Genomic DNA, 13,973 nt, shown 5'->3' on the forward strand with positions numbered 1-13,973 from the left:
CCGGCCCCAAGCGACGCGCTTCTAACCCGGAGCGGGTAGTTGTGTTTGATACGCTGAGCAGGAGAGAGGTGAGCGGCGCCCGGGAGTGGGCAGGGGACCCGGGGGATTCTGTGCCGGTGGGAGTGGGTGCTCCGGTTTGGGGGAAGTGGGCCTCGGCCTCGCCAGTTGCGCTTCCCTTTCGCAGACGGCTCTGCCGAGGCGGGGAGAGGGGCGGGCCAAGCGGGGTCACCGGGCAGTCGGGGCCTGGGCCGAGTTAGGCACCGAGTCTCCGCCGCGGGGCCTGGACAGCATGGCAGGGAGACACCCGAGCCCCGGCTTCAGGCCCACCTGGTTTCGAGCCCCGCCAGCCGTGGAACCTAGGGCAAATTATTTAACTTAGCCTCACTTTACTTAAACTGAAGCTTGAGGACGCTAGTAGTACCTTCCTCGTAGAAGTGTCTTGATTCCTATATGAGATTATCGGCCTGAAGCGTCCGGCAAGTGCTTAGCACCCCCCGGGGGCTCTATTACTCGTGACAACTATGTGGTTATCCCCATGCTCTGTGCCCAAGGAGGCAGCGGTGTATCTGGGACTCCCCGCCTCCTCTGAGAATGTTTCCCTCTTTTGCGCTCCTGGATGAGGCTGGGACCGGCAGCAACCAACCAGTGCACCAGTGAGTAGAGTAAGCAGGGAAACTTTCAAACAGAGCTGACCAGAGTTTAACACCGCCTGGGGAAGTAGCCATCCCGCGTCCCTAAAGGCTGTTTGCAGCAACTGCTAGAGGCGAATCACAGTGCTGTCATATATTGAATGTATTGCTGTGTGGTGGCCCATGCGTGGCATTTCATCTGCATTTAATACTCATACACTGAGTACCTGGTAGAGTGGAGATTTGAACTCGGGCTGTGATTTTAGCAGCTGGTTTCACAGCCACTTTGCTCGGCTCATTCCCGAATCCAGTAATAGGAAGGGCTATGAGCTAAGTGATTTTAAAGCACCATCTCGTTGAATCTGCCTTACAGGCACGCTCTAAGGTTGGTACTGCAGTTAATCCACTTAAGAGACAGCTGAATCTCATCACCCAGCTACCCTGAGATGATAGCTGTATTCCACTTCACAGCTGTGTACTGTTAAGGTCGTGTTCATAATTACTACTGCCTTCTGGCGCCTCAGAAGAGGTTCATGTTTTTTGAAGAAAACTAAGGCTCATTTGATGAGGCTTTCATCAAATAATGTGTTTCAGAAAAGCGTCTTCGAAAAAACTCACTGTGCTGCGACTGTCGGAGGTCCAGATGAAACTCTTTACTCGATAATAGAAAAAACTAATAAAATCTGGGGTCCAGGAAGATGTCTGCCTCATTTCTGAGGCAATAATACATAGAACAACATACTTCCTTAGTTGTTTTTATGTGGATTGTGTGTATGTGAGTGTGTGTGATGTTTTACGACATTGACAAGGAAATACATGCTTAAGAATCACATGGACTGTTGTGACTGGTCTTTTGTTCCACCTGTTTTAGTACCTGTTGTTTTCTACAATATGTTTTTAGTGTGTGCTTTATTGAATTGTAACAATGATGTTAGTTAACTTTAGTGTGGAGGAAGTTCTGAAGGCGGCAAGGAGCGGGAACTCAGGGGAGCATGCTGCTGCTCCCAGGACTTGTCACAGACTGTACCTTCTTTTATCCCTTCCTTTAGTGACAGGGCATGTCACTGTCCCACTTGTACCGGGACGGGGAAGGCCAAGGCCTCATGGATGACGAGGACGAGCGGGAGAACTTTGAGATCACCGACTGGGATCTCCAGAATGAATTCAACCCCAACCGGCAGCGCCACTGGCAGACCAAGGAAGAGGCCACCTACGGAGTATGGGCAGAGCGAGACTCGGATGAAGAGAGGCCCAGCTTTGGAGGCAAACGGTATGGCTGGCACGGGCTGCTTCCCTAGGAATTGGGGAGCTACCCCGCTAAGTAAATTTCTCTCCCAGCCTCACTGAGTCCCTTAGCTGCGGCATCAGCTCGGGAGCCCAGTTCCGCTTTAGGTTAGAGCGCTGCTCTCTGACTGTTGATCATCAGTTGGTGTTAAGTGAGCAGTTATGTATATTAAGCCTTGTGCTGTCGACCCAGTCCTTGCTTTCCAGGAGCCCAGACTCTAGTGGATGGAGACAGGCTCACACAATGGAAGGGTGTAACTGATTTAGGACCTGAGGGGAAACACATTTTAGGGAGTATGACCTATTCTGGGAGGTCAGGGAAGATTGGCCGGTAGGGGAGGCACAAGTAAGCAAAGGCCCTTGATGGGAGGCAGCAGGGCACCCACGAGGATATGAGAGGTTTTGTGGGCTGAAGCGGGGAGAGAGTGGGGAGTATAGTTTGAGAAGAGGCCGTGGGTTTGTGTAGAGAGGGTATGACCTGGGGAGAAGGGTAGAAGACCCTTTTGCTCATGTGCAAAGTTGGCGGGGAGCCACAGTGGAAGAGGGGGCTCTGTGAGGAGGCCCAGGCAGTGGTCCTGGCAGAGGTGCGGGAGACCTGGTCTAAGATGGCAGCACAGGGATGAGGATTCAGGCTGAAAGCCTCCTCCTTGGTGTGAAGTCGTGTGTGTGTTGGCTGCAACTCACTTGACCAGAGTGGGTAGTAGATTTGGGCTTGTCTCCCTGTCCCCACCTGAGGCTTGGAGGCTCCAGCCCATTGATATTGTACATTTTTCACAAAAGAAACTGGGGAGAAAGAGCAGAGATCAGTTCAACCTTTTTTCTTCTGGCAAGAAATCTAACAGCAGACGACGAGTAGATCAGGGGTCAAGAATTGCAAGATCATAAGATAATAATAGCAGCCAAAATCTTTGGGTTCTTAACAGGCCTGGTCTCATTGACCGTATGAGAATGGTACCATTATTTTTTAAATAAATTTATTTATTAATTTTTGGCTGCATTGGGTCTTCGTTACTGCACGCGGGCTTTCTCTAGTTGCAGCGAGTGGGGGCTACTCTTCGTTGCGGTGCGCGGGCTTCTCATTGCAGTGGCTTCTCGTTGCGGAGCTCGGGCTCTAGGCACGTGGGCTTCAGTAGTTGTGGCACACGGGCTCAGTAGTTGTGGTTCGCGAGGTCTAGAGCGCAGGCTCAGTAGTTGTGGTGCACAGACTTAGTTGCTCTGCAGCATGTGGGATCTTCCCGGACCAGGGCTTGAATCTGTGTCCCCTGCATTTGACAGGTGGATTCTTAACCACTGCACCACCGGGGAAGTCCGAGAAAGGTACCATTATTATCACCCCATTTTACAGATTAAGAAACAGCAGCCAAAAGTCACGCAGCTAAGCTGAGAATCTGGGCCTGACTCTAGAGTTGGGCTCTTATATTGCATCTCTTAGGAAAAAATTCTCTGAATTTTATTGCTGCCATGGGGATGTTTATTTACTACGTTAGTCATTTTGTAAAGCATCGCCTTATTTTGCTGTATTCCCGGGGCTTTTCTTTGGAATCTTTTCTCTCCCTTTAACTACATAATAGAAAGCTATCAGCTCCAGTTCATACAAAAGGGAACTGTTGCTAATGACTTATTGTAACTACTGTTCTTGAGGCATTCAGGGTTAAAATCAATACTTTCCATCTCATGGAGTTAATTTCCTAGGTATTTTATTCATTTATTTATTTAATATTTTATTTTTATTTATTTATTTATTTGGCTGCGCTGGGTCTTAGTTGCGGCACGCAGGATCTTTTTAGTTGTGGCATGTGGGGTATTTTAGTTGTGGCGTGTGGGATCTTTATTGCAGTGTGCGAACTCTTAGTTGCAGCATGTGGGATCTAGTTCCCTGGCCAGGGATCCAACCTGGGCCCCATGCATTGGGAGCACGGAGTCTTAGCCACTGGACCACCAGGGAAGTCCCTCTTAGGTATTTTAGTTTTCATAAACAAATTTAATGGACATGAGATTTTCTAAGAATCTGATTGATACAATTGCTAATGTAATTTACATTCATATAATCTCTCTTAATATATTTTATTTATTTATGATTTTTATTTATGAGAATGTCTTTCTTGTTTGATTTTTCTATTTGAAATAGTGTCTGAAACAAATGCTTTTATTTTTTCAGATTCTTTTCCCATATAGGTCATTACAGAATATTGAGTAGCGTTCTCTGTGCTACACAGTAGGTCCTTATTAGTTATCTATTTTATATACAGTAGTGTGTATATGTTAATCCCAGTCTCCTAATTTATCCCTTCCCCCCACGTTTCCCCTTTGGTAACCATAAGTTTGATTTCCAGATCTGTGTGTCTGTTTCTGTTTTGGAAATAAGTTCATTTGTGTCATTTTTTAAATTAGATTCCACATATAAGTGATATCATATGATATTTGTCTTTCTCTGTCTGACTTAGTTCACTTAGTATGATAATCTCTAGGTCCATCCATGTTGCTGCAAATGGCATTATTTCATTATTTTTTATGGCCGAGTAATATTCCGTTGTATATAGGTACCACATCTTTTTTTTTAAACATCTTTATTGGAGTATAGTTGCTTTACTCCAATAAAGTGTGTTAGTTTCTGCTGTATAACAAAGTGAATCAGTTATACATATACATATATCCCCATATCTCCTCCCTCTTGTGTCTCCCTCCCTCCCATCCTCCCTATCCCACCCCTCTAGGTGGTCACAAAGCACCGAGCTGATCTTCCTGTGCGATGCAGCTGCTTCCCACTAGCTATCTGTTTTACGTTTGGTAGTGTATATATGTCCATGCCACTCTCTCACTTCGTCCCAGCTTACCCTTCGCCTCCCCACGTCCTCAAGTCCATTCTCTATGTCTGCATCTTTATCCTGCCCCTAGGTTCTTCAGAGCCTTTTTTTTTTTTTTTAAGATTCCATATATATGTGTTAGCATATGGTATTTTTCTCTTTCTGACTTACTTCACTCTGTATGACAGTCTCTGGGTCCACCCACCTCACTACAAATAACTCAATTTCGTTTCTTTTTATGGCTGAGTAATACTCCATTGTACAGATGTGCCACATCTTCTTTATCCATTCATCTGTTGATGGACACTTAGGTTGCTTCCGTGTCCTGGCTGTTGTAAATAGAGCTGCAGTGAACATTGTGTGTACCACATCTTTATGCATTCATCTGTCAATGGACATTTAGGTTGCTTCCATGTCTTGGCTATTGTAAATAGTGCTGCAGTGAACATTGGGGTACGTGTACCTTTTGAGTTATGGTTTTCCCCAGATATATGCCCAGGAGTGGGATTGCTGGATCATATGATGGCTCTATTTTTAGTTTTTTAAGGAACCTCCATACTCTTCTCCAAAGTGGCTGTACCAATTTACATTCCCACCAACAGTGTAGGAGGATTCCCTTTTCTCCACACCCTCTCCAGTATTTACTGTTTGTAGATTTTTTGATAATGGCCATTCTGATTGGTGTGAGGTGATATCTCATTGTAGTTTTGATTTGCATTTCTCTAATAATTAGCGATGGTGGGCACCTTTTCAGTTGCCTCTTGGCCATGTATATGTCTTCCTTGGAGAAGTGTCTGTTTAGGTCTTCTGCTCATTTTTTGATTTTTTTTTTTTTTGATATTGAGCTGCATGAACTGTTTGTAGATTTTGGAGATTAATCTCTTGTCAGTCACATCGATTGCAAATATTTTCTCCCATTCTGTGGGTTGTCTTTTTGTTTTGTTTATGGTTTCCTTTCTGTGCAAAAGCTTTTGAGTTTAATTGGGTGCCATTTGTTTATTTTATTTTTAGTTCCATTACTCAAGGAGACAGATCGAAAAAGATATTGCTGCGATTTATATCAGAGAGCGTTCTGCCTATGTTTTCCTCTAAGAGTTTTATAGTATCAGGTCTTACATTTAGGTCTTTAATCCATTTTGAGTTTATTTTTGTGTATGATGTTAAAGAATGTTCTAATTTCATTCTTTTACATTTAGTTGTCCAGTTTTCCAAGCACCATTTGTTGAAGAGACTCTTTTTTCCATTGTAGAGTCTTGCCTCCTTTGTTGTAGATTAATTGACCATAGGTGTGTGGCTTTATTTCTGGATTTTCTATCCTGTTCCATTGATATGTATTTCTGGTTTTGTGCCAGTACCATACTCTTGATGGCTGTAGCTTTGTCGTGTAGTCTGAAGTCAGGGAGCCTGATTCCTCCAGCTCCATTTTTCTTTCTCAAGATTGCTTTGGCTATTTGGGGTCTTTTGTGTCTCCGTACAAATTTAAAAATTTTTTGTTCTAGTTCTGTGAAAAATGCCATTGGTAATTTGATAGGGATTGCACTGAATCTGTAGATTGCCTTGGGTAGAATATTCATTTTGACAGTACTGATTCTTCCGATGCAGGATCATGGTATATCTTTCCATCTGTTTGTGTCATATTCAGTTTCTTTCACCAGCATCTTAAAGTTTTCGGAGTACAGGTCTTTTGGTAGGTTTATTCCTAGGTATTTTATTCTTTTTGATGATGGTAAATGGGGTTGTTTCTTTAATTTCTCTTTCTGATCTTTTGTTAGTGTACAGGAATGCAACAGATTTCTGTGTATTTTTGTATCTTGTAACTTTACCAGATTCATTGATGAGCTCTAGTAGTTTTCTAGGATTTTCTATGTATGGTATCATGTCATCTGCAAACAGTGACAATTTTACTTCTTCTTTTCCATTTGTATTCCTTTTATTTCTTTTTCTCCTCTGATTGCCATGGCTAGGACTTCCAAAACTATGTTGAATAAAAGTGGCAAGAGTGAACATCCTTGTCTTGTTCCTGATCTTAGAGGAAATGCTTTCAGCTTTTCACCGTTGAGGATGATGTTAGCTGTAGGTTTGTCATATGTGGCCTTTATTATGTTGAGGTATGTTCCCTCTATGTCCACTTTCTGGAGAGTTCTTTTTTTTTTATCATAAATGGGTGTTGAATTTTGTCAAAAGCTTTTTCTGCATCTCTTGAGATTATCATATGGTTTTTATTCTTCAGTTTGTTGATGTGTTTCACACTGATTGATTTGCAGATATTAAAGAATCCTTGCATCCCTGGGATGAGTGCCCCTTGATCATAGTGTATGATCCTTTTATTGTTCGATTTGGTTTCCTAGTATTTTGTAGAGGATTTTGCGTCTATGTTCATCAGTGAAACTAGCCTGTAATTTTCTTTCTTTTTCTTTTTTTTTTTTTGTGATATCTTTGTCTGGTTTTGATATCAGAGTGCTGGTGGCCTCATAGAGTGAGTTTGGGAGTGTTAACTTCCTCTGCAAGTTTGTGGAATAGTTTGAGAAGGACCGATGTTTGCTCTTCTCTAAGTGTTTGATGTAGGTCGCCTGTGAAGCCATCTGGTCCTGGATGGCTTTTGTTTGTTGGCAATTTTTTATTCAGTTTCAATTTCAGTGCTTGCAATTGGTCTGTTCATATTTTCTATTCCTTCCTGGTTCAGTGTTGGGAGATTGTACCTTTCTAAGAATTTGTCCATTTCTTCTAGGTTGTTCATTTTATTGAATTGTAGTTGCTTGTAGTAGTCTCTTATCCTTTGTATTTATGTGGTTTCCATTGTAACTTCTCCTTTTTCATTTCTAATTTTGTTGATTTGAGCCCTCTCCTTTTTTTCCTTGATAGTCTGGCTAAAGGTTTTTCAGTTTTATTTATCTTTTCAAACAACCAGCTTTTAGTTTCATGGATCTTTTCTGTTGTTTTCTTTGTCTCTATTTAATTTAGTGGTGCTCTGATCTTTATGATTTCTTTCCTTCTGCTAACTTTGGGTTTTGTTTGTTCTTCTTTCTCTAGTTGCTTTAGGTGTAAGGTTAGGTTGTTTGAGATTTTTGTTGTTTCCTGAGGTAAGATTGTATTGCTATAAACTTTCCTCTTAGGACTGCTTTTGCTGTGTCCCATAGGTTTTGGACTGTGTTTTTGTTGTCATTTGTCTCTAGGTGTTGTGTGATTTCCTCTCTGATTTCTTCAGTGATCCATTGGTTGTTGAGTAGCATATTGTTCAGCCTCTATGTGTTTGTGTTTTTTACAGTTTTTTTCTTGTAGTTGATTTCTAATCTCATAGCATTGTGGTCAGAAAAGTTGCTTGATATGATTTCAGTTTTCTTAAGTTTACTGAGGCTCGCTTTGTGGCCCAGCATGTGATCAATCCTGGAGAATATTCCATATGTACTTGAGAAGAATGTGTATTCTGCTGCTTTTGGATGGAATGCTCTATAAATATCAGTTAAGTGCATCTTGCTTAATGTGTCATTTAAGGCCTGTGTTTCCATATTGATTTTCTGTCTGGATGATCTGTCCATTGATAAAATCGATTTCTCCTTTTATGGCTGTTAGCATTTGCCTTACGTATTGAGGTGCTCCTGTGTTGGGTGCATAAATATTTACAATTGTTATATCTTCTTTTTGGATTGATCCCTTGATCATTATGTAGTGTCCTTCCTTGTCTCTTGTAACAGTGTTTAAAGTCTCTTTTATCTGATACGAGTATTGCTACCCCAGCTTTCTTTTGATTTCCATTTGCATGGAATACCTTTTTCCATCCCCTCACTTTCAGTCTCTATGTGTCCTTAGATCTGAAGTGGGTCTCTTGTAGACAGCATATTTACGGGTCTTGTTTTTGTATCCATTCAGCCAGTGTTTGTCTTTTGGTTGGAGTATTTAATCCATTTACAGTAAGGTAATTATCAATATGTATGTTCTTACTGCCATTTTCTTAATTGTTTCAGGTTTGTTGTTGTAGGTCTTTTTCCTTTTGTTTTCTTCTCTTGTGCTTTGATGACTGTTTTTAATGTTGTGTTCGGATTGTTTTGGATTGTGTGGATCTATTGTAGTTTTTTGGTTTGCAGTTCCCATGAGGTTTTGATATGGCAGCCTACACACACACACACAAGGATATTTTAAGTTGCTGGTCTCTTAATTTAGATGCATTTCCCATTTCTTGCATTTGTACTATCCTCTTCTCATGGTTGCTGGTTTTGATATCATATTTGTGTGTGGATGATTTCTTTCCTTTACTGTATGTATGTTTTCCTTTACCGGTGAGCTTTCCCATTCATAATTTTCTTGTTTCTGTTTGTGGCCTTCTCTGCCTCCAGAAGTTCCTTTAGCATTTGATGTAAAGCTGGTTTGGTGGTGCTGAATTCTCTTAGCTTTTGCTTATCTGTAAAGCTTTTGATTTCTCCCTCAAATCTGAATGGGAGCCTTGCTGGGTAGCGTATTCTTTTTTTTTTAATTAATTAATTTGTTTATTTGGTGGTGCTGGGTCTTAGTTGTGGCAGGCAGGCTCCCTAGTTGCAGCTTGAGGGCTCCCTAGTTGAGCCTTGCTGGCTCCTTAGTTGTGGCATGCGAAGTCTTAGTTCTGCCTGCATGTGGGATCTAGTTCCCTGACCAGGCATCAGACCCAGGGCCCCTGCATTGGGAGCGCAGAGTCTTCACCACTGCACTACCAGGGAAGTCCCGGGTAGAGTATTCTTGGTTGTAGGTTTTTTCCCTTTTGTCACTTTAAATATATCGTGCCGGTCCCTTCTGGCCTGCAGAATTTCTGCTGAAAAATCAGCTGATACAACCTTATGGGGATTCTCTTGTTATTTGTTGCTTTTCCCTTGTTGCTTTTAATATTTTTTCTTTGTATTTGTCAGTTTGATTGATGTGTGTCTCAGTGGGTTCCTCCTTGGGTTTATCCTGTATGGGACTCTCTACACTTCCTGGAGTTGACTGAGTGTTTCCTTTCTCATGTTAGGGAAGTTTTTGGCTATAATCTCTTCAGATATTTTCTCAGGCCCTTTCTCTCTCTCGTCTCCTTCTGGGACCCCTATAATGCAAATGTTGGTGTGTTTAATGTTATCCCAGAGGTCTCTGAGATTGTCCTCATTTCTTTTCATTCTTTTTCTTTATTCTGTTCTATGGCATTGATTTCCACCACTCTGTCTTCCAGCTCACTTATTTGTTCTTCTGCCTCAGTTATTCTGCTATTGATCCCTTCTAGTATATCTTTTTTATATTTATTTATTTATTATTATTATTTTTGGCTGCGTTGGGCCTTAGTTGCACACGGGCTTTTCGTTGTGACATGTGGGCTTCTCTCTGCGTGGGCTTCTCTCTAGTTGTAGTGTGCGGGTTTTCCCTCTCTAGTTTTGGCACGTGGGCTCCAGAGTGCGTGGGCTCTGTAGTTTGCGGCACGTGGGCTCTCTCGTTGAGGCACGCAGGCTCAGTAGTTGGAGCGCACAGGTTTAGTTGCCCTGCAGCATGAGGGATCTTAGTTCCCTGACCAGGGATCGAACCCGTGTACCCTGCATTGGTAGGCGGATTCTTTACCACTGGACCATCAGGGAAGTCCCTCTTCTAGTGTATTTTTCATTTTAGTTGTATTCTTCATCTGTTCGTTCTTTAAATCTTCTAGCTCTTTGTTAAACATTTCTGTGTCTTCTCGGTCTGTGCCTCTGTTCTTTTCCTGAGATTTTGGATCATCTTTACTATCATTACTCTGAAGTGTCTCCTTCAGGTAGATTGCCTATCTCTTCTTCATTTAGTTGTTCTTGTGGGTTTTATCTTGTTCCTTCATCTGAAACATATTTCTCTGTCATCTCATTTTGTCCTTCTGTGTTTGTGGTCCCCTTTCCACAGGCTGCAGGATTGTAGTTCCTCTTTATTCTGGTGTCTGCCCCCTGGTGGGTGAGGTTGGTCCAGGGACTTACGCAGGCTTCCTGGTGGGAGGGAGTGATGCCTGCCCTGTGGTGGGTGGAGCTGGGTGTTTTCCCTCTGGTGGGGAGGGCTGTGTCAAGAGGTGGCTTTAAGCTCAGTACTTGAGGCAGCCTCTCTGCTGTGTTCTATCTGGCTGGTTGTTTGGACTGAGGCGTTCCAGCACTGGAGCCTGCAGGTTGTTGGGTGGGGGCAGGTCTTGGTGCCAAAATGGGGACCTCCAGGAGAGTGCACACTGACCAGTGTTCCCTGGGGCCTCTGCCACCAGTGTCCTTGCCCCCCCAGTGAGCCATAGCTGACCCCTGCCTCCCCAGGACACCCTCTAAGACCTGTAAGTAGGTCTAGCCCAGGTTCCTGTGGAGGTACTGCTTTGTGCTGGGTCCCAGTGCATGTGAGACCTTGTGTGTGCCCTGTGTGCCCTTCAAAAGTGGAGTCTCTGTTTCCCCAGCCCTGTGGAACTCCTGCACTCAAGCCCCACTAGCCTTCAAAGCTAAATGCCCTGGGGGTTCCTCCTCCTGACGCCAGGCCCTCAGACTGTCTTGGAAGGCAATTTTTTTTCAATATTTATTATTTATTTCATTTATTATTTATTTTTGGCTGTGTTGGGTCTTAGTTGCGGCACATGTGGGATCTTCGTTGTGGCGCACGGGCTCTTTGTTGTGGTGCGTGGGCTTCTCTCTAGTTGTGGGTGTGGGTTTTCTCTCTCTTGTTGTGGTGCACGGGTTCCAGAGGGCTGGGCTCTGTAGTTTGCAGCATGCGGGCTCTGGTTGAGGTGTGTGAGCTCAGTAGTTGTGGCGTGCAGGCTTAGTTGCCCCACAGCATGTGGGATCTTAGATCCCCGACCAGGGATCAAACCCACATCCCTGGATTGTGAGGTGGATTCTTTATCACTGGACCACCAGGGAAGTCCCTGGAAGGCTCTTTTTAAGTGAGAATGTCCCTGTGTAGCCTGCGTGGGTTTAATATTTTTTTAGTGCAAGTGTTGCCTTTAGTATGGATGTCTGCCACCTCTTTCTTCAGTGTATGCTGGCCGTTATCCCTTTGATAGGTGGTGTGACTGATGTTGTGACCAGAGCCTACACTGGCTATCGAGTGAGGCCTCCTCTTTGCTCTGTGGTTGTCACTGCCGTGTCAGGGGCAGGGTCTGCTCCCTAGCTGTTGGAGTAGAAGCCCCCAGATCTGTTTCTGAGCTGTTTCTGATCTGCGGTGCAAGGTAGGTGGGATTGGAGCACTCCCACTGGGAGAGAAGCCACTGAGTATTCCTCCATGGGAGATTTCACCTGTGAATGTGCTGTGTTGTGTCACTCTTCCCCCGCTGCGTGGGCTTACAAAGTACGCTGTTGTTGGCACTGGTCCCACCTTAACTGCGGTGAGCTGGCAGTTGGCCCCGGTGACGCTCAGGCATTGTTTTCACCAGGCCAGCAGTGCACATGCACTGAACTCAGGTCCCAGGACCGCAGCAGTGCTGCACCTGGACCTGCTGTGGGGGCAGCTCCGACTCCGGCCTGGCCCAGCCCAGCCCCGCGTGTATGTGCCCACGGAGCCCTCGGCTGCTGAAGCCAGGCCTGTTTCAGCCGAGGGGGCACTCGTCCTCTCGGACGTCCTCTTGGACGTTCAGCAGGAGCTGAGTTTATAAAGCCCCCAGCGGAGGCGTAAATCCAGTTCGCGCAGCCGCAAGGAGAGACTTCAGCTCTTCTTCCGTAGTTTCAGGGCCCCTGGGGCTCAGCTGGGGCTTCAGCCCCACCTCTGCGTGCGGGCTACCCACGGGCATCTGCTCCCGAGGCTGCTGGAGCGCACGAGCCGGCTCGGGCGAGCGGGCTGCTCTGGGAGAGGCAGGGGCCGTGCGTGGGCAAGAGGCTGCGGTGGCGGCCCTGCGCTTTGTGCGCCTCTTAGAAATGGCACTTCACTTCTGTGGCGGCCTGGGCTGCTTTCACCAGCACTCCTGGTTGCAGAGCTCCGCACTCCCACCCCTACAGCCTGTCTCTGCACAGCCAGCAGCAGGCCTCTTCCCGGGTCTGTTCTTTAAACCCCACTTTCGGGCACGCAGCCCCTGCCCGTCCCAGCGGGCACAGGCCTCAGGCTGGGGTGTGTAGGGCTGTGGCACAGACCGTCCGCCTAGTTCTCACTCTGTCCTGCCTGTCACGGACCGGTTGCTGCGTTCTCCTCTGAGCCTCCGAAGCTCCCTTTCTGTCCCGGCTGATCTCTCCGCCCGTGACGAGACCTCCCCCCCAGGGGTGCAGGTCCTGTCCTGCTGCTTTTTTTTTTTTTTTTGTCTTTCTTTGTCCTCCCTGGTTCCGCGGAGCTCCTTCTTGTCCTTTCTGGTGTCCGAGGTCCTCTGCTGGTGTCCAGCAGGTGTTCTCTGAGAGCCGCTCCATTTGTACATGTGCTCCTGGAGTCTTGGGGGGGATGCCATCTCGACTCAATGTCACAAATGCTTTTTAAAGTAAGTTAATTTTTTAAAAACGTAAAAGGAAGGTGGACAGTTACATCATATTTACAATTTTAAGTCAACTCTGTTATTGGTAACTTTTTTTTTTAACATCTTTATTGGGGTATAATTGCTTTACAATGGTGTGTTAGTTTCTGCTTTATAACAAAGTGAACCAGTCATACATAAACATATGTTCCCATATGTCTTCCCTCTTGCGTCTCCCACCCTCCCTATCCCACCCCTCCAGGCTGTCACAAAGCACCGAGCCAATATCCCTGTGCCATGCGGCTGCTTCCCACTAGCTATCTACCTTACTACGTTTGTTAGTGTGTATGTTATTGGTAACTCTTAAGCCACGGAGTTGACTTGAACACATCAGGCAAAAATGTCAAACGTGATTACTGGGGCCCTTTTGATACGAGTCAATGGGTTGGTCTTTAAAGTGGATCCCACGAGGTCCGCCCTAAGGAAGTTCTCTGGCCAGCAAAGCTGCTCCAAGGGATGCCTGCAGAGAGTTCTCATGGACCCCGTGGCCTTGTGTTTGCCCGCAGGGCTCGCGACTACTCGGCGCCAGTCAACTTCATCAGCGCGGGGCTCAAGAAAGGGGCGGCAGAAGAGCCGGAGCTGGAAGGCTCCGACGATGAGGAGAAACCTGTTAAGCAGGATGAATTTCCTAAGGATTTCGGACCAAAGAAGTTAAAAACGGTAGCATTTTTATTGAAGGATTGTGACCTTAGTAATACCCCTGGAAGATCACTTTGGCCCAAGCATCTGCTGGGGGAGGGGTTCAGCTGGAGGCCGCTTGTGTGGGTCTCTCCCTGTGAGGTAGGTTTCCCTGAGGGGTGATATGTGCAGTGCAGTCTTGTCTCTTTCCTGAGACACATCACAGAT

General features: G+C 45.3%; 1 protein-coding gene across 2 annotated transcripts in view; it reads left to right on the top strand.

Annotated features, from left to right (window-relative positions):
* TFIP11 (tuftelin interacting protein 11) overlaps positions 1-13,973 on the top strand; it is a 22,302-nt gene continuing 8,329 nt past the window's right edge. For both annotated transcript variants that reach the window (XM_079942061.1, XM_079942060.1), the window contains exons 1-3: positions 1-68; positions 1,679-1,899; positions 13,634-13,787. In XM_079942061.1, coding sequence (XP_079798187.1) covers positions 1,688-1,899; positions 13,634-13,787 — 366 coding nt within the window. In that variant the 5' untranslated portion in view covers positions 1-68; positions 1,679-1,687. The remainder of the gene's footprint in view (positions 69-1,678; positions 1,900-13,633; positions 13,788-13,973) is intronic.

Source organism: Stenella coeruleoalba, assembly GCF_951394435.1.
Source record: "Stenella coeruleoalba genome assembly, chromosome: 14".
Lineage (NCBI taxonomy): Eukaryota > Metazoa > Chordata > Mammalia > Artiodactyla > Delphinidae > Stenella > Stenella coeruleoalba.